At 41.3% G+C, this 26,993-nt stretch overlaps 2 protein-coding genes and 1 long non-coding RNA gene across 3 annotated transcripts; 2 read left to right on the plus strand and 1 right to left on the minus strand.

Annotated features, from left to right (window-relative positions):
• Positions 1-3,011: 3,011 nt before the first annotated feature.
• LOC136425412 (uncharacterized) lies at positions 3,012-7,541 on the plus strand. Its single transcript, XM_066414279.1, has 6 exons — positions 3,012-3,335; positions 3,645-4,626; positions 4,945-5,116; positions 5,239-5,387; positions 5,561-5,749; positions 6,266-7,541. The coding sequence occupies exons 2-6, from the start codon at positions 4,107-4,109 to the stop codon at positions 6,427-6,429; spliced, it is 1,194 nt and encodes a 397-aa protein (XP_066270376.1). The 5' UTR covers positions 3,012-3,335; positions 3,645-4,106; the 3' UTR covers positions 6,430-7,541.
• Positions 6,918-10,201, minus strand: LOC136425414 (uncharacterized). Its single transcript, XR_010754026.1, has 3 exons — positions 8,476-10,201; positions 7,810-8,052; positions 6,918-7,653 (listed from the first exon to the last, which is right to left on the minus strand). It is a non-coding gene; the product is annotated as an uncharacterized lncRNA (long non-coding RNA).
• Positions 10,202-15,116: 4,915 nt separating this feature from the next.
• Positions 15,117-19,150, plus strand: LOC136425835 (uncharacterized). The gene is made up of 8 exons (XM_066414773.1): positions 15,117-15,134; positions 15,979-16,089; positions 16,508-16,655; positions 17,095-17,324; positions 17,683-17,815; positions 18,219-18,408; positions 18,624-18,698; positions 19,075-19,150. The coding sequence occupies exons 1-8, from the start codon at positions 15,117-15,119 to the stop codon at positions 19,148-19,150; spliced, it is 981 nt and encodes a 326-aa protein (XP_066270870.1).
• The last annotated feature ends 7,843 nt before the right edge of the window (positions 19,151-26,993 follow it).

Here is a 26,993-nt window from a genome sequence, read left to right on the forward strand (position 1 = left end):
ACAATACTATATCATTTGGCTCGCCCCTGAGGCGTCGCCAAAAAAGTCCCAGACGGTCTCAACTTGGAAAAAATGGTAGGAGGAGATTAGCATAATATTCGTGAACTAGATTAATTTTTTTCTACTGGTTTTTAAACTAACATTATGAAACCATACAGAACTAGAGTTCCACGACCTCATACCTTCGCCAAATGATTTTAACCTTTATGACTGACGTATTAGGAGTGTTTCTCATCAATAATAAATCATACCAGTTGATTGTTGTAAAATATAACATGTCCAAAGTATCAGCTTAACAAATTATGAGCCTACGGTTATGCTAATATTTATCATCAATTATGCAAAAGAGGCCCTTATTAACATAATTTGATTCAACGATGTTAAAGCTTATATGAAACAACCTTCAAAGTTGCAATTTTCTATGATTTTCTTACGAGTCTAAGTGTCCTTTTCCTCTTAGTTGAAATGAGATAGTTTTCATGTGATGATTCAGTCGGGAAGTTATGTTAAAACGTCGTCAAAAAGTGCGTTTTTATGCATCTGAGAGGGAATGCAAATGAGATGCAAATGATATGCATGACGTAGAAACTATGAGTTGGGTCCACTGTAATGGCGTCTTCCAGTGCTACAGGTCGTAGAACTAAAGGCGGCGGACAGTATTGTGTCGCAGGAGGGCCAAACGGAGTCGGCTGTAAGAACGGTCAGTTCACCAAAGGGATATCTATTCACATATTCCCTCAAGTGAAAGGTGACGGAAGTGAGGCGGACAAAAAGAGGGAGAAAGCAAGAAGATTGTGGATTCAGTTTGTCAAGAAGCATCGGTATGATTTCGTAGTTTCCAAGACATCTATCTTGTGCTCTGCCCACTTCGAGCCCTCGTGTTTCGACAAACATCGGGAGATTGCGGAGAGTCTTGGAATTAAGAGACGGCTTTTACTAGGAGCATATCCAACTATAGACACCGCCGGTTTGCCAACACCAACGGTCCCTGCGACAAACCGCGCTCGTAGACGGGTAAGTCTGATCGCCACATATTTTTGTTTATGTACACCACTTATTCTTGGTTTGGGGATATGAGAGGATTAGTTTCCTTTTTTTGTACGCTTGGTCACTGAACATAAGGTACACTAAGTGAATCTTAGTCGGTGCCCTACAACCTTGCTAACAAAGCGTAACGCAAAGTTACTACAGGGTCACGATCCGCCTGTAATATTCACATACTTGGTAACAAAATGGCGGCGCCTTTTCGAGAAGATTTTCTGTCACGAAGTTTTCCGTCAGTAGACGTCACTTGGCTCTTCCTGTCACTAGTTTCTGTCGTGAATATTGCTACAATGATATGTAAATTCTTGGACGTTTGGCGCACGAAAGCAAACTCCTCTGGAGAACATCAGATTTTACATATTTGACGGCGCCGACCAACTTCCTAACAAAGGGTGTAACGTTACATATCAAAATGGCGGCGCCCTTCAGAGAAGACTTTCTGCCACGAAGTTTTCCGTACAAGGGTCCCGGCTGGTTTTTGACGTGTTTTTAGGCGTTTTTGTCCGGCCTTCTACTTTGTCATCGTTTTTGTTGTGTCGCCAATCCAAGCTGTGCCCACAGACGGAAGCTTCAATGCCTAATAAACCTAATCTGGTGATTAATCGACTCTAATCACTCCAACACGTTACAAGCGTTTCACAAGTAGGTGCGAAGCGTGCCCGACTAGGCACGGGATTCCCTCCCCACGCGCCACAGAATTTCCGGTCCAGTCTCACCAATGACATAATTCTTGGTCTATCGGTTGTGGCCATGTTTTCATGCCATGTTCTTACGTTTCACCTACTAGTTGGCTAACTGCAATTGCTTTCGTATGAAAATAACAGCTCAACGTGCAGCCAAAGACATCTGGAGTTTACAAAGTCTCCGGAGTTCCGCGATCCAGGCCATTTGGGCCGTCTTACCATAAGACGACGCACAGCCCGAAATAGCCATAGATTCAAACGCCTAAAAACACCTCAAAAACCAGCCGAAACCCTTGCTCTGCTTGGAGAGTACCTTTCCGTCCGTAGACGGTAGTCGGTCATTTTGTCGCCTCTGTCACTAGATTCTGTCATGAATATTGCGGCATTGACATGTAGATACTTGTGCGTTTGGTCTCCACAAACGACTTGGGAATCTAAGATTTATCGGCGCAACCAAGCGCACATTACAATAACAAAGGACATGTCAAAACCATTTTGTAATGGCAGTGCGAATTTTCTAATCTTGAGTCTGTATACTTGTTTATATTCCAAGGAGGCGGGCGGAGATAACGAAATTTTGCTAATAAATCATGCTATACGACAGTACCTTGGCGATGTAAAGAGTAACAGTTTTGTGCTGAAATTTATAACGTAACCTAGGAAGTAAACAAAAATCTTTTTATGGCGGACATGCACTGTAACTGTAAGTAGTATCGTTCTCGTCATCATGTCGCGTTATCAAATTGAGCATAACAGGCAAGTAAACTATGTTTATTGTGATTATACAGGTACTCCATGAGGCCATAGCCAGTGTTGACACAGAAAGTGTTCAACTTCAAAGTGACGGCACGCAAGATGGACAAACTGAAAGGGATGGTTGGTGAGCTTGAGCCACCAATCCAGATCTGTGAGGATTGCCCTTCTCTCAAGAAGAGAGTCAAGAAACTTCAGAAAACCGTCAGTCGGCTGAGAGCTCGAGAGAGACAGAGAAACCAAGATGAACAGGCAGATACGGTAAGTTGTAAAGCATTTAGTACTTTTACTCCCGGAATTTTCATGCCTATTATTTGAGGCCAGATATGCTCAATAAATAATACATTGTAACCATATCATATGCCATTACTACCTCATATGTTTAGATGCACCAATAACATAGCCTGCTACAGTGCTTTTGTGTTAGATTTTCCTCTCCATAATTCGCCACAAGGTGTTACATGATAAAATTGTTGCCAGGCATAAATCATACTGGTTTTGTCGTGTTTACTTGTGTGAGCAAATTTGAACTAAGTCTTATCACATGCCCTAGATTGATTCTGAGGTTGGTGACGTCTCCAAGGACACAGAGGTTGAAGACCACTCCGAGGACACAGACCAGCCCTTGCCTGAGCCATCAAGTCCCTGTGATCAAGAGGAGGAGGAAGAGGAGGTTTTGGAGTCTGATGATGATGATGAGGAGTATGAAGTGGAGACGGACTATGAGCCAGAGGTGTCATCAGCAGCTGAGTCCGTGTCATCAGATGGGGGTGAAGGCGACGATGCTGAAGGCGACGATGCTGAAGGCGACGATGCTGAAGGCGACGACGGGATGTCACGTAGTAACAGAGTGAAGTAAGTTCAAGTTTCTTTCCTTTTATATAATTTTGACGGCACCTGAGTGTGTACAACATATTCTTGCAAGCCATCATATTATATTACTAGTAATAGGCAATTTTAGCAAAGGTAGCTAAGTCTCCTTGGACACAAACAGGGTGGTGCTAGCTGTTGCTTTTTGTGACTTCAGAAGGAAATATGTCACAGTTTCCATGTCACAGCTCGTACAGTGTATGTAGTTGGCTGTCATTACATAGCTTTGCTCTGGAGTATCGTAGAGGATAACCTGTAATTTTTATTCATAGAATGTCTGTTCATATTTTACAGTGTTGAACCTGGAACCCACTGGTTTGAAGAACCCAAGTTTATGGTTTTCTACAGCATGCTGGTCAGCCTCTTCAGTCTCTTTTGCTTCAAGTGCAAACGGGACAACCCCCAAGTGAAAGTGAAGAAGAATGGAACGATGGCCACCGTGATCCAAGACTGTAAGTCTTGTGGAAAGAATAGCTTCACCTGGACATCACAGCCTTTGGTCTTTGGGAAGTACGCCGCTGGGAACATTCTGATGAGCTTTGGTATATTGGCATCTGGAGTGAGCATTGCCAAAACTTTCCTCCTTTTCAAGCACATTGGAATGTCCATGTTTACTCCAAGGACTTTTTTCCACCACCAAGCAAAGTTCCTTGTTCCAGCCATCCTCCGTCATTGGGAAGCCTACAGACAGGGGTTGATCAGCCTCCTCAAAGAAAGGGAGATCTAACATGGAGTGGCGATGGCCGCTATGACTCCATGGGGCATAGTGCCAAGTACGGAACTTATACAATGTTCTGCAACAGCATCTCAAAGTTAGTTCACTTTGAGATGCTGCAGTCCAACCAATCTGGCAACAGCAACAAAATGGAGCTGCACGGGGCAAAGCGGTGTTTCAAATTTCTGTCTGATGCAGGGCTGAAAGTTTCGACTTTCATTACAGACCGGCACAGAGGAATCTGTGCATGGATCAGAGACGAGCAAAAAGACACTGCACATTTCTTTGACCTGTGGCACGTGTGTAAAAGCCTTGTCAAGGAACTGAGCAAAGCCAGTAAGGAGAAGGGATGTGAAGTAATCAAACATTGGATCCGGAGTATCAAGAAACACATGTACTGGTGCGCCCTTTCAACTACTCAGGGATTCTGTGACCTGATTGTGGCCAAGTGGAAGTCCATTGTTAGGCACGTTGCTAACAAACATGACAGCCATCCTGATGAGAGCTTCCCGAAATGTGCGCATGGGAGGATTGACCATGACAGAAAGTGGATTTTCAGCGGTAAAAACATTTTCTCATTTCTGTGTGCTAAGTATTATAATACATGTAGATTTGTGCTAAATGTCTTAATAATAGTGCTGGTAACTATGAACTTGGTATTCATTTTTCTACACTGTAATCATGACTAAGAACTTTGAAAGTCTGGTTTTATTGAATTATTTCATAAGTTACTTTTTTGTTTGTTTGCACATTTCTGTTCATGTAAAACATTGACTTTAGAAAACTGGTGCTCCTTTGCAAATTTAATTTTATTTTCATATTATATTTTAGGATTGTTGGGTGTGCATTACAACTAGACACAAACTCTATATTTCACAGGAAGCCTGGCCCACGACAAGCTGTGTGCAGTTTTGCTGAAGAAGGACAGGCTCAAGGATGTCCGAAAGCTTCCCTCAGATGCCCAGACAAGCTGCCTGGAGGGCTTCCATTCCACCCTCAACCATTGGCACCCTAAGATGACACACTTCTCCTGGCTGGGGAGCTACTGCAGGTAATCTTAAATTCCATTCTGTAATTCACCAGCCAGCCAAAAATGTTGTTTTCAAGGAGGAGGTTATTGTACAAGTAGTTGATAAGTAAATTCTAAACTATGTTGTGTATCTCCTACCTCAGGCACATTTTAGCTGTTCTGCACTTCAACGAGAATCTGAAGAGAGAGGTGCAGACCACTAAAGAGGGCAGGGCATACTACAGGGTGACCTACCCAAAGTACAAGCTCGGGGAAGAAGTGGTGAAGAGACAAGCAGTACCACCAACATACAGTAAGTATAGTCATGATACATACATGTCTTGATAGGAGGTCAGAGTTTCCACTTTTTTTCTACCTTGTCTATTCCATCACAAATAGTTGTCTTTGCATGCTGTCTTGCTGCTACGTGTAAAAAATATGTATTGTTTATGATCTAAACATGACAGCATTCTGTACTTTCTGCAGAATATGTCCGTGACATCAGGGATGTGATGTGTAATACATCACAGGAACAACTGAAGGAGACCCGAGACAAGTACAAGAAGAAGGTACCTAAACCACTCTGCAGCCAGTTCCCGGACAGACGGTCCAGACAGGAAGCCATCGTGCGTTATGAGGAGAGAAGACAAACGACCACACAGCTTTACCCACCTGGTAAGTTACCATGAAATTTTGCAGAGCAATGCTGTCAGTAAACCATACACACACACACACACACACACACACACACACACACACACACACACACACACACACACACATACATACATACACACACACGTGCACACACACACACACACACACATACATACACACACACACACACGTGCACACACACATGCACACACACACACACACACACACACACATACATACATACACACACACACAGGTGCACACACACACACACACACACACACACACATATACCAATACAATGGCCAACTGACAACAACTGGCCAATTGATTGGAGTGTTTACATTGCATTTTGCAGGCCCTTGCTTTACTGATTCTATAAAGTTGTGTGAACCAAGGGCCATTTAATAACACCGGAGATGAGCATCGCCCTATGCTTAGTCTAATGAGGGAAGGATTTTTTTATATGTTTCAAGTATGTTGGGTGCTGTTTGTTTACTAATAGCTATTCCTCTTTTTGTCTTTTTTTTACAGAGGAAGAACAGAGCAGGATGAAAGTCCAACTTGCAGCTGAGGCAAGTATCTCAAGCACTAGGGCAAATGTGCGGAAGCCAAGAACCTGCAAGAAATGCAAGCAGCCCATGAAAGGCCATCCTAAAAGTGCTTGCCCCAGTTCTAGTACTCCAGGGAATTTGTAGTTCAGCTTTCATTTTCGTAGTCCTGTGTGTTTATTGTTTATTATTGTTTATTTTTAAAATGACATCCATTAGTGTCCTTTCTTTTGTTAGTACATACTACCTGTTGTACTAGTAATGTGTATGCAAGTGTTTGAACAATAGTAGTAGTATGCAGTATTTGATTATACTGCTGCTGTGGTCCCTGACACGGGTGGGCAGTAGTCGGCTAGTCTTCACACCGCTCTTCCACGCGGCTCTGTCCAGGGGGTTCACGGTGGTCAGGCCGCATGCCTTTATCCTTCCTAACACACTCCATCCAGGATTTCCTAGGTCTGCCACGACCTCTAGATCTGCCGACTGGCAACTGGAAGCTGACATATTATTTATGGATGTTACTATAATGACTTTTTTGAACTAGTAGAAGAAACAAATATTAATTTTCGTTTGTACTTTGATTGGAAAAATCAATTTTTAGTCTGCTTTGAAAGAACTAAAAGTGGATGACAAAGTTCTTTGCTCACAAGTGTTTTATTCAAGCTGACATCTCAGAGACCATCTGTCACTTGCACCTTTCTCAGGTCAATACTGACTTGTTCTATTTCATAATGCACTGCTAACAGATGCTGTCCCAAAAGTAAAGTAAAGTATTCATACATGTACATACTTAGATAGGTAGTTCATGCGGTGTTTACAATGTGGTCTCAAAGTTGAACCAACTGTAAGGTTTTTACATACATGGTTGTACATAGATAGGTAGTTCAAGCAGTGTTTACAATGTGGTCTCAAAGTTGAACCAACTGTAGGGTTTTTACATACATGGTTGTACATAGATAGGTAGTTCAAGCAGTGTTTACAATGTGGTCTCAAAGTTGAACCAACTGTAAGATTTCACATACATGGTTGTACATAGATAGGTAGTTCAAGCAGTGTTTACAATGTGGTGTCAAAGTTGAACCAACTGTAAGGTTTTTACATACATGGTTGTACATAGATAGGTAGTTCAAGCAGTGTTTACAATGTGGTCTCAAACTAAATGTTACATACATGAAGGTTGACAAGCAGACAGAAGTGTTTCACTGCAATCACTGTCTTTCTAGAGATGAGGAGTACCCACGGGCTTGACCTGTTTCAAACGCATTTCTTACTTTGTTATAAACACATGCTGGGAGGGGTCTTGAGTGTTCCCAGCCTAGATAGCCACACATCCACCGGACAAGCCACCTGTACGCCACTGCTCTCAGAAACCTTAAAAAAAAGCAGCACGAAGATTAAAAGAAAATAACCGTTTTTTAGAGAGAGAGAGAGAGAGAGAGACAGATAGAAACTGATGTGATTTTATTTGTTGCATATAGGGGGATGCGTCAAGTCAATTTAGAGTGTAGATTGATAAGAATATCTTACTTATTGGGATGTCCAGCCTGTTGTTTGTAAGGTTTGCCCTCCTTGTTGCGTAGCAGTGGACCAACATTCTCCAACACCACTCTCTTCGTCAAGTAAGTGTAGTCATGGTGCTGGGTTATACATTTTATCCTGTCGATGCTGCCATCAAACTGAAGTTTGCCAATGGCCGGTAAAACATCCCAGCAACATCTGTATTCCCTGGCATTTACCAGTGAATCAGTCAGACACTGAGCGCACCTGCACCTAGTAAGACAAAGGAAACTGAACAGATAAAAATGTTCTTGAGACAAGCAGACCCCTCCCCAATGTACCCGTTGGTCCGCAACATTTAGTATTGAAATGAATACTAGGTCCACTAATATTTAATCCCATGATTGTAAACACCAATGATTGTGGCACCTTTTCCAAGTGCTTTTTGAACCATTTTGAAGAGTTGACGATGATACTGTGTGCATGCCAAACAAAATTACAGATTCAGAAGCAAAATGGCGGACTTTGTTGACAAACAATCTTGAAAATGAACTAGACCGTGGGAACATGCCGAGCAAGTTGTTTCACAGCCAGAGGAATCGAAGCAGCGCGTGGCCAGCTTCTCTATATCACAGGTACAGAATAGCTATATCAGTGTATTTTTTTCTAACCTCAAGGAAGGGAGAGCTTTCTTACCATTCATTTAGCGGTATTGTTCCCTCAAACCGAGCGTCTAATGTGGCTGCAAGAAGACCATCATCGTCTACTTCCTGCGCACGAAGCTCGTTTTCTCCCGGTTCGGCAAGCGGCTCGTCTTGGTAAGCATTGATATACCCTTCCGCAAGAATGTCATCCCCATTCTCCGAGTCCGAGTCTGGCCAGGATAAACTGGCCCCACTCTCCGAGTCCACAGTGTGCTCCGAGTCTGCAGTGTCGGCGTCGCTTCTGATTTCTTCATTCTGGCTTTCGAGATCTTCTTCCGCAGATGACATGGCCAGTTTCTTTTCGAATAATATGCTACCTACTCTGATTTTAGGATAGTATAAAGCCAAATGCTTCTGTAGTTCAGAGGAAAACAAGAAAATGTCTAGTATTGCCCACGTGTGACCTTTTGTGAGGTCCATCCTACATATGGAAACGATTTTGACGGAAGACAGTGACGACCTGACTCGCCACAAAGCATGGCCATATGGGGATATCGGATATCTTCACATGTTCACACTGCACATCACACAGAAGTGCGAATTTGTTCATTTTTCACAACAACAGATAGCAAAGAACCTCTGTGCATTTATTGACAACAAGAAGTGCTGACAAATTAACATGTAAACCTCAAGTATTTCGCTTGGCTGTCACCAAAGTACCTGATCTCAGACAAATTCTAACAGCATGGCACTGAACGTAGATAGAAGCCAATCAAAATGACGTTTCGCGGCTTTCACAAAGCACGAGGTTTGGGTCGCGAGGTTTGCGTTACCTAAAACTACGTACACGCAGAGAAATACAGAAGAAATTATGAGAATTGAGACAGTCGGAACGCACCCGCGGAAATATGTGACACCCCTATGATCCCCTATCGCGACCGTGCCGTGTCTAGTGATTACGGTATAAAAAAAAAACAACAACATTGTATTTGGCCACGACGAACTGTGTGTCCAATGTAAGCTTTAATAATATGTTTGTGAACAAACACACATACTTTTGAAAGGAATTGAGTTGTATTTCTTATGCAAAGCCTTGTAAAGGCGACACTGTACATCATGTAAACAACGCGCGTGGCAGCAGCTTTTCCCTTTGGCCGGTTACGTATATTTACGAGGCGACCTCCTTGCCGACGAGCCGTGTACAAACCGGCTTCTGCGCTTCCGCAAGAAAATATCTTACACTAATGTACGGTATGGAAGTCTTATCTCACGGTAAGGTAAGATAATACTGTAGTTGGCGTAAAGTAGAAGAGATGACTATTTATTCCCCGCTATTCCACGTTAAATAGTGAACTCTATTCCGATCGGCGGCGGCTTGCGTTAACCACACATCCGAAGAGAACCAATTTCAAGGGCCTGCAAAGTATATATTTGTAATGTGAATTCGATAGAATTTTTTCTAAGTGAAGTGAAATATGTACTCTTTCGACAGACCGATTTTTGTCTCTGAATTATGTTTCCTTTATAGGATATGGGACCATCAAACATGTGTTATTCTAACAGGCAGCCATATTAGCTACACGGGACTCATAGTTGTGACGTACGCCCTGTTCCTAATTAGCCCCACTGAAGAGCACAAAGTACAAATTTTTAGGTCGCCGTTTCAGCAAGTTCTTGTCGGAGAACTGATTTAAAAATTACATAGATGTTTTCAGAAAAGATCAAATTTTACGTGAACGATAGAGGAAATTTCAGGAGATTTCGTTTCATATAAGCTTTAACATTCACATAACTTCCCGATGCCACAAAAAAGTATTAAATGTATGAAATTGCCGTCATTTGCCGGTGTGGAATAATACAAGTTGCTCATTAGGTATGCAAATTAGGCCCACATTTGCATATTTTCTATCTATTAACTCTTCCTCAGTTACAATTTGAATAGTCATATCATGGAACAAAGCGGATTTTGAAAGTTGCCTTATAAATTATGCAAATTAGCATCTGATTTGCATAATTATTGTCCAATCATACTAAGCATCACACAAGCTATCCAAATACCAAAAATGATGACCATCCATCAAGGCCATCTTGTTATAGTATTTTCTCATTAATTATGCAAATGAGGTCTTCATTTGCATAGTTCATATCAATTAATATTTCTCTCTTCCTCATTCACATATGTCACATGTTTCAGAGTCCTATCATGGAATTTGGCGGAAGTATAAACTTTCCTCATTAATTATGCAAATGAGATACTGATTAGCATAAGAAGTGTCTAATCATGGACATCATCACTCAAGCTATCTACCTACCAAAAATCATTACAATCCATCAAGCCCTTTTTGAGTTATTCTCTTTCAAAGTCAGACGCAAAACCTGCCCCTGCAGTTCTAAAAAAGCCGCCATGGGGCCCAAACCCACACCACTTACTCTCTGTCCAAAGATCTATCTACCACTCAAAAATAAGTTCCATAGCATGTCCGGAACACGAGTTATCACAACAGGAAGTTCCGCTGCAGTACCGTAAGAAGCTGCTAGGGGGCCCAAAATCTAATCGTTTTTAGGTCTCATCAAAACCTACCAACATACCAAATATTAAAACAATCCATCAAGACATTCTTGAGTTATGCTGTGCCACTACAAACAGACAGAGAAACGCTACCCTCTGCATAACCTTCTCGGCGAAGGTAATGACGCAGAATGATTGCAACAAAGTAACAAAATCAAAACAAATTTCAGTTTTTTGAAAATCAACCTTTTGTTCAAATATCAACGTTCAAATCAGCCTGTCAAAGTTGTTTTACGTGTTACTGGATCTATATTTGCAACATGTAAATACCCTCCTTGCAGTTGAATTCAAATGTTTGGTAGTTGTTATGTCTAGAAGTATGTCTTGTAGCTGTGGTGTCTACATGGTATTCTAAAAGCCATTAATATAGACTGGTGCTCTGTAGAACTTGTAAGGTAGAACTGCACACGAACTGCCAGCCAATGTCTTTACTTATACTACCAAACAGAGCATGGTAAGCCAGTGTTGTCATTTATGTTCTGGGTTACATAAAGCTAACTTCTCCACTTATTACCTTAGCACCTTAGTTCCTCCCGTGCCTTTGAGGCACATCGGGCCGTCCTTTTCCACCTTCCTCGGTTCTGCGCTTCCCTTTTGGCTCTATGCCAGGAGCTTCCAATGCTTTGGAGGTCTTTTTCCACGTTTGTCTGCCACGTCAGCCTTGGCCTTCCCCTACTTCTTCGTCCGCCGTGTGGCTTCCATTCCAAGATCTTCTTCGCTGTTCTGTTTTCTTCCATTCGCAGGACATGTCCTAGCCATCTTAGTCTTCTCTCCCGTACCATGTCTGCCACTTCTCTCTGCTTTGTTCTGTGGTAAACCTCTTTGTTCGTTATTCTATCTCTGTATGAGATCCCCAGTATTTTCCTTAGGCATCTTGTGTGGAAGGCATTCAGGCGCTTTTTGTCTGCTGCGTATATCTGCCATGTTTCGCTCCCATACAGCAGTATTGACAGTACTGTTGCTTGGTATATCCTTAATTTATTTGTTCTGTAGACTTAGCACTCCATTCTTCAGCACTTTTTGTAGTTTCCCAAAGGCTGAGCTGGCTTTCCCAATTCTTGTCATGATCTTCTTGTGACTATGCCCATTTGCTGTGATCGTGCTTCCCAAGTAGGTGAAAGAGTCTGTCACCTTAACTGCTGTATCTTCGATTTTAATGTTTGGCGGGGCGGCTGTGTTGATGCCCATGACCTCGCATTTTTTTGCGTTGAATTTCAGCCCTACTCTTCCTGCTGTTTCATCTGTGTCATCTGTTGCCTGCTGTAGCCAATCTTCACTATTTTCTATGAGGGCTATATCGTCAGCGAAATCTTGGTCGAACAGGAGATCGTTTGTCACTTGTATTGGTATCCCACACTTGTTCTTCTCTACCTTTTTCAAAACCCAGTCTATGGTAGTTATAAATAGGAGTGGTGATAGAATACACCCTTGTCGAACTCCTGTGTGTACTTCAAACTTCTCGGTGTTCTGGCTTCCAACACGTACAATACAACTGATGTCATTGTATATCGCTTGCAACAAGGTAATAATCTTGGCAGGGATCCCATACGTTTTCAATATATACCACATACTGTCCCTGTTAATACTGTCAAAAGCTTTTTGGAAGTCTATAAAATGCATAAGCAGGGGCGTGTTGAACTCAAGACTTTTTTCAACGGCTCTTCTCAAGGTGAAGATGGCGTCAACACAAGCTCTTCCTGGTCTAAATCCATATTGCTGCTCTCTTATTTTCTTGTTGATTTCATCCTTGATTCTATTCAGAATAACTATGCTTAGAACTTTGCTTGGTAGGGACAGAAGAGTAATTCCTCTCCAGTTTGAACAGTTACTGAGGTCCCCTTTCTTAGGCAGAGGAATTATTGTTCCTATTTTCCATTCATTAGGTAGGGTCTCATTCTTCCAAATGTTGTTGCATAGTACTAGTAGCATCTGTCTTATGCCTTTTCCGCCATACTTGAGCATTTCAGGATGAATTCGGTCTTCACCAGGGGCTTTGTTGTTTTTCAGTTTTCTTATTGCTTTCTCTATTTCTTCTTCTGTTATGTCATTACAGTTTATGTCGAGTTCCTCTATGTTTTCATCGTTGTCATCATCATCATTTTCTAAGGGAGGCCCCGTTGGATTAGGCTGGTTAAGAACTTCTTCAAAGTGCTCTTTCCACCTTTCTAGTACTTCTTCTTCGCTCTTTAGTGTTTCTCCATCTTTACTCTTTATCGGCACCTGTTTCTTTGCTGAACCACCTCCGAGTTCCTTCAGTATTCTAAATGTGGTTCTGGTGTCATTTTTCTGTGCTGCATCTTCTGCTTCCTGTGTTTTTTTCATAAACCATTTCCTTTTGTCATGTCGTGCACTTGACTTAACCTTTTTGTCCAGGTTGGTATACTCCGCTCTGAGTCTTGTCTTCCTTTCGTTGTTATGTTGTTGGCATATTTCAAGTTTCTTTGTCTTCCTTTCGTCTATTAGATCCCAAGTTTTGTCTGAGATCCAAGCTTCCTTCTTTGTGCCCCTTCTTCGTCCTATAGTTTCCTCTGCACTTTCTGTAATGGCCTCCTTGAGCATTTGCCATTGTTCTTCAACATCTGTGCTTATCTTCTCTATGTGCTTAAGGTTATCGAACCTGTTCTGGACCTTGCACGCATACATGTCACTCATATCCTTGTCTTTCAGTTTTTCTGCTGCAAATGGTTTTGGTTTTATTACTTTTTTTAGCTCTTTTCTTAAGTTTGATCTTTATCTTTGAAAGCAGCATGTGATGGTGGTACATTAATTCGTAATCTGACTACATTTCAAAAGTTTATTGAGAGAGTAACTTGTGTCGGTGGTGACTAGTTAGGCCTCCACCAACGTGAACACCACGACGGTCAGTAGCAGACTGACCCTGGTAGTTTACGTTAGCCAAATTTATTGGGTGATTTTATGGTACAAGCTTCCTCTTTTACTCATTTGCCTCATAGTTATGATTTCGAAAAATGAGTTAACACTGATAACAAATGTCTGTCATTGGGTATGATATTTTTCATATTACGTAATATGCAATGCAAAATCATCTGGGGTCCGTTCGTATATCTCATCTGACCAAACATAAATTTTGGAGTCAAGTGGCCGATCCCGGCATTTCTTAGAACTTCGTGTACACAAACAAACTCATCGAAGGACTTTTTCTCCGACGAAAAATGTTAATTAACACCTGGCAGCTTCTTGGCACCTATTAAATTGTCACATTTGAGAGTTCGACTATATTTTTGTTGTCAGATATCTACATTATCAGACGCGTTGCCAAAACAACACTTGTGCATTCAACTGCCTGTACTGCCTGTCGGTTCTTCTTCTTTAAACAATAACACCGGATAGTCAAAGCTTTTGAAAATTATGAATGATGTAATGTATCATTATTTGACATTTTCTGTTCCCATTGGACAGAGCGATGTACGGGTTTTCGATGCCTTCTTAGCGGCGAGTGTGTTTCCTACGTCAAGTATTGTAACGGAGTTCCAGACTGTGCTGATGGAAGCGACGAGTACCCTTCAGTTTGTATGACCAATGATCCCCCCGGTAAGAATGTTTGCAATTCTGTGCTTATGTTCATTTCTTCATAAATATGTTTATCCTTCTACATTAACCCTGAAACCACCGTAGCCTTTTTACGACTAATCTTACCGTATGGGGTCAAAACTGACCCCACAATGTTTTCTACAAATATAGCTTTATTGGTGACTATTTTTGTGGTTTGTATATATGCGTAGTTTAAGTAATCTATAAGGGACAGTTTGACATGTTTAGGTGTGAATAATTTCTGCTCATTACCATAATTCATGCAAAAATAGGGATCATCTTGTTTTGCAACTAACGCTATTCAGACAAGCGGGCTCTTTTGAGGCCTGCGCCAACACTTGATGTCATATAGCATCTGAATGTCTTACGCCAGAACAGCCAAACTTGGTCACCTTTGCTAAAATTTCGTTGGCAAGAATTTCAATTTAATGAAATATCTAATCAATGTTTGCATGTTGCTATGGCAACCGGTTTCTTAGAGCCATATTTGGAAAAAGTCGCTAATTTTGGATTTTAATTCAAAGGTCTGTCTTTTTAAACTGCACTTATTTTCTTACATCATCGGAACCAAGATGGCGGATTTCGCTAGTGTAACTTGATATGAATGTAATTTTTATGACGTCATTTTGACGTCGTTCCTGTTGCCATCTGCAAATAACGTCTTTGGATATATTATGATTTATCATACGTAATTTCTATTCAAGTTCTATCGTGAACCTTTGAATTATATGGAAATCCCCAATTTGTTGGTTTTTGTCAATAAAATCACATAAATGACGTCATAATACGTCGCAACGTCATTAATCTTTACGTTCATTTTAAAAATTTGTTTTTTTTTCACGTTTCTACAAAATTATAATTTGTAACTATGATCATGATAACCCTTATCATACATGTTACTAGATGACACGTATCAAACAATAGGGATTATGAGTGCAGATTTTGCTGGGGTCAGTTTTGACCCCACTGGACCATGCGTAAACTTTCTAGGATAACTTAATCAACAATGAGCCAATCTCGGTAAAAACTTGTGAGAAGTTATAAGACATATATACAAACAAACTCATAGAAGGAATTTTTTTTCGACTCGAAATGTCAAAATGGCACATGTTGATATACGCCTGGGGTCAGTTTTGACCCCATACGGTGGTTTGAGGGTTAAAGAGAAGACAAAAACATCAAATGTGCTCTTTTTACCCGTAATACAAATATATTATTGGAATCAGAAACATTGCTCTCTCGTGAAGCACGATGGTAATCATCTACCATGGAAATATCTGTTTTGCAGAGACGTTGATACGATATGCGTATATATGTTTTTATTTCTGTACAGGTGTGTGCCAACCTATCACTCATTCAGTAGAGTCAATTTGCACCCATCTCTTGCCATATGAAAACACATCGTTACCAAACTACCTAAACCAAACCTCACAGACAGCGTCTCTACAAGCAGCACTTGCACTGGACCGAACATCTGGTTGTCATCCGTCGTTTTCCTTCTTCATGTGCACGTTGTTGTTTCCAAAGTGTGAGGATGACCAGCTAGTGAGTATTTTACCGATACAGCCTGGGATTTTGGAGTTTTCTTTTGCACAATAAGTAATGTCTTTCACCTGCTTACGTTTGAATGTCTATCAGAAACCTTCTTCAGGCCTTTTAACAGGAGTTCTGCTTCTCACCTTTATATGTAGCCAAATTTGTTAGAGATTTTAAAGCGAGCCCACAATCCCAGGAAATCTCAGAAAACATATGCACAAAAGTGTTATTGTAAAGATACTTCATCATTTTTATTTCATGTCTCTTTCTCATGACTTCGTCTAAACATTTACTGAAAGGATTCGCATTGTATCATATCAGAAAGTAAGCCTGGTCTTATCGGCCTCTAAACTATTGGCAAATGAATGTGACATTCCCATTTAGTCTCCTGAATCCTAAGGTATATATTATCGTATTTGTTGTTCAGACCCTGCCATGCCGTGAACTATGCAATGAAGTAAAAACCAGTTGTGAATCTCCACTGCAAGCTATCGGGGAAGAATGGCCACGAAGCTGTGAAGAACTGCCGAGCTGGAATGACGAGAAATGTCTTGAGCCAACACGTGCAACACCTGGTAAACTTAAAGATTCCTTTAGGTGAAGGGGGTGAAACAATATGTGTTAAGACATTGATACGTTCTTTGTGTGAGCATTTGACATTATGTCCTTCTTGGAGCAGTTTCCTTAGAGCATTGCTCAGTAAACGTTAATGGTTTATCCAAACAGACGTTATACCGGTTAAAGAGCAAGAACCTCTGCAAGATTTACATGATATTCATAAGATGAAGACACAGGTAACTCAAATGCATTTTAGGACACGGCGAGCTCACCAACATACCACGGGTCCAGCGGGATATGGGGCTTAAGTAATATTTTCAAGGTAGTTGTTTACGATTGAAAAAACCATGGTGGTATTTTCTGAAGCTAATGCTAATTGTATGTATATTACTTTTTTTAATCTTTGTTAAGATTATTATTAAGATTTCTTGTTTGCCCGTTATTTCTGTTCTGCAGGTATATGCGAACCAATGCCGGCAAATTTCAAGGCTACATGCGAACCGCTCACCGGATACAGTACTGTATCCTTCCCCAACTCCTTCGGACATGTTTCATACCAGGACGTTGTATCGTCTAGCGAGTTCACCCGTTTCGCATCAATACTTGATTCCATTTCAAGATGTTACCCAAACGCCCGTGCAGTATTTTGTAGAATGTTTGTACCTCAATGCCAAAATGACACGCAGGTAATAAAAGAAGGGGACCCTCTGAATCGAATACATTGTGCACAACTGTAGGCGACCATTTCTTTTCGTATTCATTATACTTCAGAACGCATGATTCCATTCATCAAACCATTTGCATGTTATCATGTTCTATCTTGTAAACATATAAACAGCAATTCATTTATGAAGTGTGATGAGAAGAAATATACACACGAAGGGCAAAGCCAATCAGATTTATCGGGACTTGTTTGACCTAGAGTACACTTTTATCGATGCATAGTATTAATGGTACTTAGACATTGCTTGAGATGTCAGTCATTTAATTATGGTGTGTGAACTCCATATTCTTGTTACATATGATGTTTGTACAAAATTATAGATACAGTTGTGCAGGAATGTCTGCGAGGAAATCAACGCGAGCTGCACGCCGTTTGGGTTGAGTGTACCATTTTCATGTGATATATTTCCCGACCGGGACGTCGATACAACCTGTTCTCCGGTCGTAGAATCAGGTGCGTAGAATTATGTCTCCGTCAAAGTTTGCTCAACATTCATTCATGTACGTGTCTTTTGATCAAATGCATGTTTTATTGGCAATTTATAATAAATCTTGAATTCTTATTCGCGCATGTCGTCTTCAATAAATGATTTGACGAAACCACTTCATAATTTTATCACTACAATGATATTATAATATTAACCTACATATTGGGACCTGTCATTTGTATCAACACTGAAGTGTTAAAGGCACCTTCTACCATTCTAAAACTCAATTACTCAGTACTTAACTTGTACCTAGAAGACAGCAGTTGCACATTATCTGCTGTTATCTGTGCATGGAATATATAATTCTTCCATTATAGTCCTAAAATTTTAGACAGCTGTAGACTGATCGTTCTATATTCTTTACTTTAGGATGTGAGCCCATCCGATACGGCCGTTGTCAGGGTCTGTCGTACTCCCAAACAACCTTCCAGGACCTCGACATTGCTTTTGATGTTCTTCCGGCATTCTCAGCATTCGATTATATCAGTGACTGTCATCCAGATTTCAATTTCTTCTTGTGTTCATATTACTTTCCCCAGTGTACGTCTGAAGGACAAATGTAAGTATCTTAGGAAGTTGAGAAATATCTATATCATTGGTTGGATGGCAAAAAGGCATCTGCGTCGTTAATTACCCATACTGATCCAACCAGTCGAAACGTTCTGAAAATTGTTCAGTATTCAGATTTCTTTTGCCTGTTCTCGGAGATATCAATAACTGTTTGTGAATGAATTGAAAGTGCTTTGGAAAAAACAATGTCGTTCTACATTACAGACTTCCATGTCGCTCCTTTTGTTACGTGATTGACGCTTCATGTGATGAACAAGCTCTGGCCGCCGGCATTAGTTGGCACCTTTTGGATTTTTGTCAATATTTCCCTGACAACGACTGCTCTTCACCAATAGGTGGGTTGAACTAAGGAGTTCATTATGGGCATGGTTATGGAATTTCCTTTTATTAATTTGGTATCTTTCAATGAAACCTTTTTAGTTGTATATCTTTTGATACGCATATTTCTACTGTCCAGCTTTGGTCATACTATCGATATATCCTGTTTATTTTTGACTTTATGCTTTATGCTAATAGACTGTAGGTTTGTTCTGCGTGAAGATAAATGTCCGTTTCATCATTCTTATTCAATATTTCAAACGTAGATAAAGGCACTCAGTTGGAACTCAAGCATGGCATACCCTAGGCCATTGAATTAGTTCTACCCCTTTTCCAGCTTCAAGAACTACAACTCCTGCGGGCACAGTCACAATTATTCCTTCAACACCGACACCTACCACTCGCACTACTGATGAAGGTGACCACTGCTTTCCTCTAGCATAAGCACACAGATTTCTGATGATATATCGCGTCTAATATTTGTTAATAAAATTGAAATGTCTCTTTTCAGATCACCCCCAGCCTGCTTACCAATGCCGTACGACGTTTTCTCTGTACTTTGTGAATGTATTAGAAATATACACTAAATTACATCATCAATTATGTCTGATATAGAAGTCACATACATCTCCTTTGGACATCCCCGTCCCGGCTATGTTATCGTATGTCCTTTTGAGGGTCATAACAAGTCTAGTAGTTCATGATTTACACGGTATATTTCTTCCTTATTGTGCCCATGTACCCGAGTGCTCCGGCCTGTCCTACATTGATACTTGCCCCTTTCCTGACTTTTTTTCAGTATTGGGTGCAATATCTTTTACTAGCGTCGCTGAATGTTGACGGTATTATGTCGGACCAAGCAACTCTTTTTTTTTTATAAATGAAAGGAAAAGTCAAAATGTTAAACAAATCTAGTTTATGATCATGATATCCAAAGATAATGTTTTCGATTGGCGACTAACGATGGTCTGTTTCAAAAATCCGTTGTGACATAATTGTCCGTATGCATGAGCAAGTAGGCTACAATCACCTCATTAGTATGAGGAAGGGGTTGCGGCTAGTACATCACGTACATATAGAATACAACACGGGGTATTCCGTATCACCCGAGGCTCCAGCCCGACCGCGGGTCGGATCACCCGACGGCCTCTGACTTGGGTATTTTATATTATTAGCACCTATTTTTCGACATATTTTTGTGCAATTTACGGTTTATATTTGCATTTCCAATCTACGGTGTGTACACTTCCGGTCTTTTGGGGCGGAAGCACAAAAACGACACTCAATGTTAAAAACTTTCAACGTTAAAGCACTATGATAAAAACAACATTTTCCTTTGCACGTTCACAAACGGTAATTGTTGGAGCACTTAAAAAAATCAAACCATTACTGTAATTACTCAGACTCCTTTATAGGACCGTATAACAAGAACCACAGCATGAAGAAAGCAAGTAGCCTTGGTGTCAGACCTCCAAAATTTAAATATGCCTGATAAACCGCACTATGGAAAAATATTTATCTATCGCGCAGGGTTTCAGGCCGGCAGCGGGCTGTTGCATTATCCTCTTGGGAGTATGTAGGCCCTAGAGCCGAGTAGTTAGCCTGTGTGAGCCCTGGAAAAGTCTGGCATCTAGGCTATTTCATAAGCCATCCGGATATTATAAACATAAAAACATACGTACCTTGTGACCCATCATATGACGGCCAAGCTTCTAAACGTTCGTTTGTCACTGGACGCTGCTTGTAAATTCAGAGAGGCCACGGCGACAATTTTTGAGCTCGTTAACAGGTTGACCGTAGCTCACCTAGGCAACGACCAAAACTCGACTAATAGTCGGGCGGCAATGCGACGATTTAAGACCTTTTTTTTTTCCGTCAAAGCTCGAGGTCACCTGAAGTCTTCGGCAAGGTTTGCTCGGGCCCCGTATAATATTCGCACGACCTTCGGGGCAGACATTCAGTGAACATACGGTTGACGCTCGGGTTATTTTAAATTCGGTTGGCGGTCGCTTAGTTTGTGACGTCGGCTTATGCACTAAACACCTTCCGGTCCTTTTGCAAAGGCCGTTCTAAACGGCATCCCGTTGTCCGATCCCAGACGCCCACGGACCGTCTCCGATAGTTTGGTTCATATGGTTTTGATAAAGAATATTATATCAACTGGTCAAAGAATGCTGCAAAACGTTTCTTATGCAAGACAATTTAATTGGAAAGTTCAATCTTCATTTGAAAATAATTAATTCTTAATAAAATTTGGATACCGAGGGCAATACTTCCTTTTTTTGTGGCTGTTGGGTTGGATGTGTCAATTTATTACAATTTATATATTCATGAACTGAGGCTGAAATAAAACTTGGTTTTCTGAACTTTTTCCCACAAAATGACTCGTTCGATGTACACATTCTTAACACATGTAGAAAAACCACTGAAGTAACACTATTTGCCTGCCGAATCACGCGCAGGCGTCGGTAGGGCGTCAGTAGTCTTATTGACGTTCGGCCGAAGCTCGGACGGTGTTCGCCCGAGCTTCGGCCGATTTACGTTTGGTGAAAATCATAGTATTTCTGTTGAGTAGACGGGTCTGTGGTTCCTGTGGTAGCACTTGATTTGGTTTATCACAAAATCCCAGTTTATGTCATTTTTTTTACTATGCCCGTTTGCTCTACTCGACGGATGCTCTACATATGTCCCACAACTCGGAAATCGAGTTGATTCAAAATATTGGCTCTTTACCATGTTAGTCGATTCTGACTTCGTCCGTTTCCTACAGATTGTATCGTCTCACTGTGGGCTTCAATCAGAAGTGTTCGCCCCAAGTCTCGTCCCGTCGGGGCAGATTTATAGCGAAAAATATGGTCGACGCTCGGGTGATTTTGAAAATTGGCGAGCTTCGGTCGATCTACAAATTCGGCCGGCGTTCGCTTGAATTGTGACGCCGGCTTAACCAGACTTGGCTCAGGAGTGCGAAGATTTCACCCAGAAACATTTGTGCTTGTCTGACAAATGTGAACACATGTGCACGTGCACTTCGTGATCTTTCTCGACTTTTCCACACGCCTTATGTGATGTCCAATCCATCTAACGTATACGTAGCACTACGTAATTATCGTCCAATTTATACAAATGTCATTTATTTGAGAACCGCGCGGACAGAGCCAAATATATTGCTTTTATTTATGATTTAACTCATGGACAGAAATATCACCTGATCTAAAATAAAATCACAAAAAAACAGTGCATGATCTTCAACTTTTTCTCAATCTGTTTAACGCCATGCGAGCATGTATCTATTTTGAGGTCTTTGAAGATCATAACGGAGTTCACATAAATTGTCCATGGAGTCCACAGACGAGGTTGAGGTGAAGGTGATGAACGTGCGAAAATGTAGCTTAGTTGAAGGGGTCGCTTGGTTGTTTCAAATCTTCCTAAAACTGGTAAGAGTTTTAAACCTCGAACCGCTATAGATAGTTAAAAGAAGGTTTACGCCTACTTTGTGCGAGTAGGAAAAGCATGATGAACTACGTATACGCGGTGTCGAATTACGACGCATGGCGATTCCGGATAACTTGTTGTTACGGCTTTAGGAGTTTGTTCTGTTGTGTCACTGGCTGTAAACATATGTCATTGCTTGGTATAAAGGAGAGTCATTGCTTGGTATAAAGGAGAGTCATGACTAAGGATCATACTTATGCTGTTCTTAATACCCCCATTCCACTTGGACGGCGCTCTCGCCGCGCCCTCACGGCGACCAGAGCGCCGTGAGAGGCGCCGATTTCCTGGAAAACGTGCTCAAGTGGAATCTCTACGGCGACCTCAGCGCGACCAAAATGTCAAATGTCCGCAACTTTTTATGAGCGACCAAAGATTTCACAGATCACTCAACGAATTCTAGAGATAAAGAACGAATTTTCTTTTCGTTTTGTGTGCTTTGTTGTCTTCTCAGTCGTACCTTTACCTCTTGCATCTTATTTGAATGATAAAATCAAGGGGAAAACAGATTCAATTTTGATCGCTGCACGGTCGCTTAGTGTGTGTTATAAGTTATATATTTGTTCAAATATGTTTTTTTTTTGTCTGTCATGTAACCTGTTTGCTATAAAAAAATATATTTTATCATGCTACGTTATTATAGAAACGTAAATCACAGAATTGTTAAACACTTTTTGAACCACAGACAATAAAACTTGGAGGAAATTTAATTTGAATGGAAGCAAGTACTTAGTTAGTAGTTATTCGTCAATTTGTAGTATACTATAGTACCCATTAGGAAAATGTTGATTTGACCACAAAATTCCCAGAAAATTCAAGATACACCGCTTCAAGAATGAAATTTGTTTGAACTACAGTTAAGACCATTCAATCATTCAATCCTCGTAAAGTGCTCGCTGCGATCCTTGATCGCTGCGGCCCTTTGATCCCTCGCTGCGGCCCTTTGATCCCATCGCCATCCTCGGCGCGCTCACGGCGACTGTTTTGAACATGTTCAAAACCATCGCCGAGGTGACGGCGCGCATGGCGCGCATGGCGCTCTCGCCGCGCTCCCAATGCGCTCTCGCCGCGCTCTCGGCGCTCTCACGGCGCTCTCGGCGCTCTCACGGCGATCTGGCCAAATTGACGTCGCCGTGAGAGCGCGGCGAGAGCGCCGTCCTAGTGAAATGGGGGTCTTACCGCTTATGGAACCTGATTTTTATATAATACGTCTCGACACGTTTGCACGACCCAAAGCGGACGATACTAGGTAGCGCTCAATAACTAATGGCATTATGTCACTAGCGGGCTTGTACATATTCTCACTTCCTGATACAACGACTAAGGTCGAAAACTTACCATCTTTTTCCCTACTAATGCTCAAGTCTCTAGAGTTTCTTTAAACCACCCTTGTTAACTATTAAGGGTTGTAGCCTAAACTCAAACATGTTCTGTTTTAAGCTTTTTCCGAACATTGCATTTTAAACGCTAGCAAAGTGTGCTAAGATCAATATGAACAACTCAAGGGCTTAGACCAAAAATTTTCTTCAAAATCGTATCTTAGGGATTTTCTGACGTGGTGGATTTAAATTAAGTCTGAAAAGTTTTTTTTCTTACCTTATCTATGTCGGATGAATTAGTTGAATTAAGAAGTAAAAGAAAAACAACTAAGTTTAATCTTACTGTCATCTGCCACAATGTGCAAAACTATGAAAAACGGCGAAAGGTTAAGGATCTATCAAAATCATGTTTTTGCAACAAACGTCCTATCCAAAGCAATCAAAACAAGGCAATCAATTCCGCGTAGTTAGAACGCATGAAAACTTTTAGACAAGACCACGGGACTCACGTAAAACGATAAGATTTGAGGTATACCCATTGGCTCATTCTAATCTATTTCAGTAACACACGGTCGAGAAGATATGTTTCTAAATATGTCTTTTTTCGAGGAAGTTATCCATAGTGTTAGACTACAGCAAAGCCGAACTCGAAACCCTCCCAACCATTGGACTTTCACCCTAGGAATCAACCACTGTGTCCAATCTACTTTCTGGACGATTTAATCGTGACAGTTTATATGGTTTTCAGTAAAAATAATTGCATATTTGTAGCTTGAAGTAAGCCTGTGCTAAATTTATAATGTCATGATTATGATTTCACCACAGATATTGATGAGTGCTTAAACGAGCCATGTCACGATAACGCTACCTGCACCAACACGGACGGGTCGTTTGTTTGTAACTGTATTGTTGGATACACTGGGGACGGCTTTAATTGTGCAGGTATGAAGAAAATGCTATCATCATCAATACTTTATATTGGTCTTCAAAATACGTTCCAATTGAAATTATTGTTTTTGTCTTCGTATCTTACGAGTGTGCTTCCTACGTCAAGAACTGTACCGGAGTTGATCTGTCTTACCCTCTCGTTTAGTGGCTTTCGTTCGGCGTTGAGAATGATTTTGTTGGCGTTGAAGCCTTTGACGGAGGTCTTTAGGCGTAAACTGACAGGAGTGACACTTACCTTCAGGCACCGCAAACTGAGCTTTGGCAAAACTTACCGTATTGATCCTACGTTGATGGAGGTTAGACAATAAGATACGCCAAAAATAATTACTCAAGCAACTGGATAAGATTTTGAAACAGTCAGACGTTTCAAATAACATCCGCTATCTTTCGTCAGCAAAGAAGGAACTCTGAATAGATATGTTAATGAAGGGAAGACAATTTTAGATGGATCAATAGGATATTAAGTTAAGACAAGGTCACAACTTTGGCTTATCTTATTACATGGATGTCTAACCTTCATCAACGTATGGGGAAATATATCATTTTACTGACGTCGTCTTCGTCTCCTTTTCTTCTTCTTCTGCCAAGAAGTAGATGTGGTGGTAGCTCTATTAAGGCTGAAACAAAAATTTTTCCCTTGCGATAAATTCTACGGATGTCATATTGGAGGTGTAGGTAGGTTTAGGAAAGGTGAGTATAATGTGTTCTGAATTCCATTCTCTCTTTCTATCTATACATCTATGTTGTTGGTGTGGACGACTGTCATCTGATATTGTTATTGAAGTCATGGGTTAGAGACCTAATAGCTCTGATATTTAATAGTCTACCGTCCTCAGTTCCTTCAAGTCTTTTGCAGTGCGACTTGGTATGCATCCCAAATGTCTTTTTTCATTCCCCTATCTTCTTTGATATCGAATAGATGCAACCACATCAGCCGTAACAACCACAAGTCAACAGTCTAACAACATCACCACCACTCCACAGTTTAACATAACAGCCACAACAGAAGAACCTACTAGTGCGGAACCTGAAATATCAACTTCGAGTGCACTAATGACCAGTGAACAAGTTACAACAACAACCACGGCTCCATCAACGACTGGAGAACAACTTCAAACAACAGCCGCAACTGAAGAACCTACTAGTACAGAACCTGAAATAACATCTACGGTTGCACTGACAACCAGTGAACAGGCTACAACAACAGCCACGGCCCCGCCAACGACTGGTGAACAACTTCTGACAACAGCCATTACTGAAGCACCTACTAGTACAGAACCTGAAATAACAACTACGATTGCACTGACAACCAGTGAACAGGCTACAACAACAGCCACGGCCCCGCCAACGACTGGTGAACAACTTCTGACAACAGCCATTACTGAAGCACCTACTAGTACAGAACCTGAAATAACAACTACGATTGCACTGACAAGCAGTGAACAGGCTACAACAGTTACATCTTCACCAACGACTGGTGAACAACTTAAAAAAACAGCCACTACTAAAGTGGCTAATAATACAGAGCCAGAAATAACAACTACGCCTGCACTAACATCCAGTGAACAGGCTACAACAACAGTCACGGCTATACCAACGACTGGAGAACAACTTCTAACAACAGCCACTACTGAAGTACCTATTAGGACAGAGCCTGAAATAATAATTACGACTGCACTAACAACCACTGAACAGGCTACAGCAACAGTCACGGCCCCGCCAACGACTGGTGAACAACTTCTGACAACGGCCACTACTGAAGTACCTATTAGGACAGAGCCTGAAATAACAACTACAATTGCACTGACAACCAGTGAACAGGCTACGACAACAGTCACGGCCCCGCCAACGACTGGTGAACAACTTCTAACAACGGCCACTACTGAAGTACCTATTAGGACAGAGCCTGAAATAACAACTACAATTGCACTGACAACCAGTGAACAGGCTACGACAACAGTCACGGCCCCGCCAACGACTGGAGAACAACTTCTGACAACGGCCACTACTGAAGTACCTATTAGAACAGAGCCTGAAATAACAACTACGATTGCACAGGCAAGCAGTGAACAGGCTACAGCAACAGCCACGGCCCCGCCAACGACTGGAGAACAACTTCTAACAACGGCCACTACTGAAGTACCTATTAGGACAGAGCCTGAAATAACAACTACGATTGCACTGACAACCAGTGAACAGGCTACAACAACAGCCACGGCCCCGCCAACGACTGGTGAACAACTTCTGACAACAGCCATTACTGAAGCACCTTCTAGTACAGAACCTGAAATAACAACTACGATTGCACTGACAAGCAGTGAACAGGCTACGACAACATTTACATCTGCATCAACGACTGGTGAACAACTTCTAACAACAGCCACTACTAAAGTACCTATTAGGACAGAGCCTGAAATAACAACTACAATTGCACTAACAACCAGTGAACTGGCTACAACAACAGTCGCGGCTACACCAACGACTGGAGAACAACTTCTAA

This window comes from Branchiostoma lanceolatum, chromosome 19, assembly GCF_035083965.1.
Source record: "Branchiostoma lanceolatum isolate klBraLanc5 chromosome 19, klBraLanc5.hap2, whole genome shotgun sequence".
Taxonomy (NCBI): domain Eukaryota; kingdom Metazoa; phylum Chordata; class Leptocardii; order Amphioxiformes; family Branchiostomatidae; genus Branchiostoma; species Branchiostoma lanceolatum.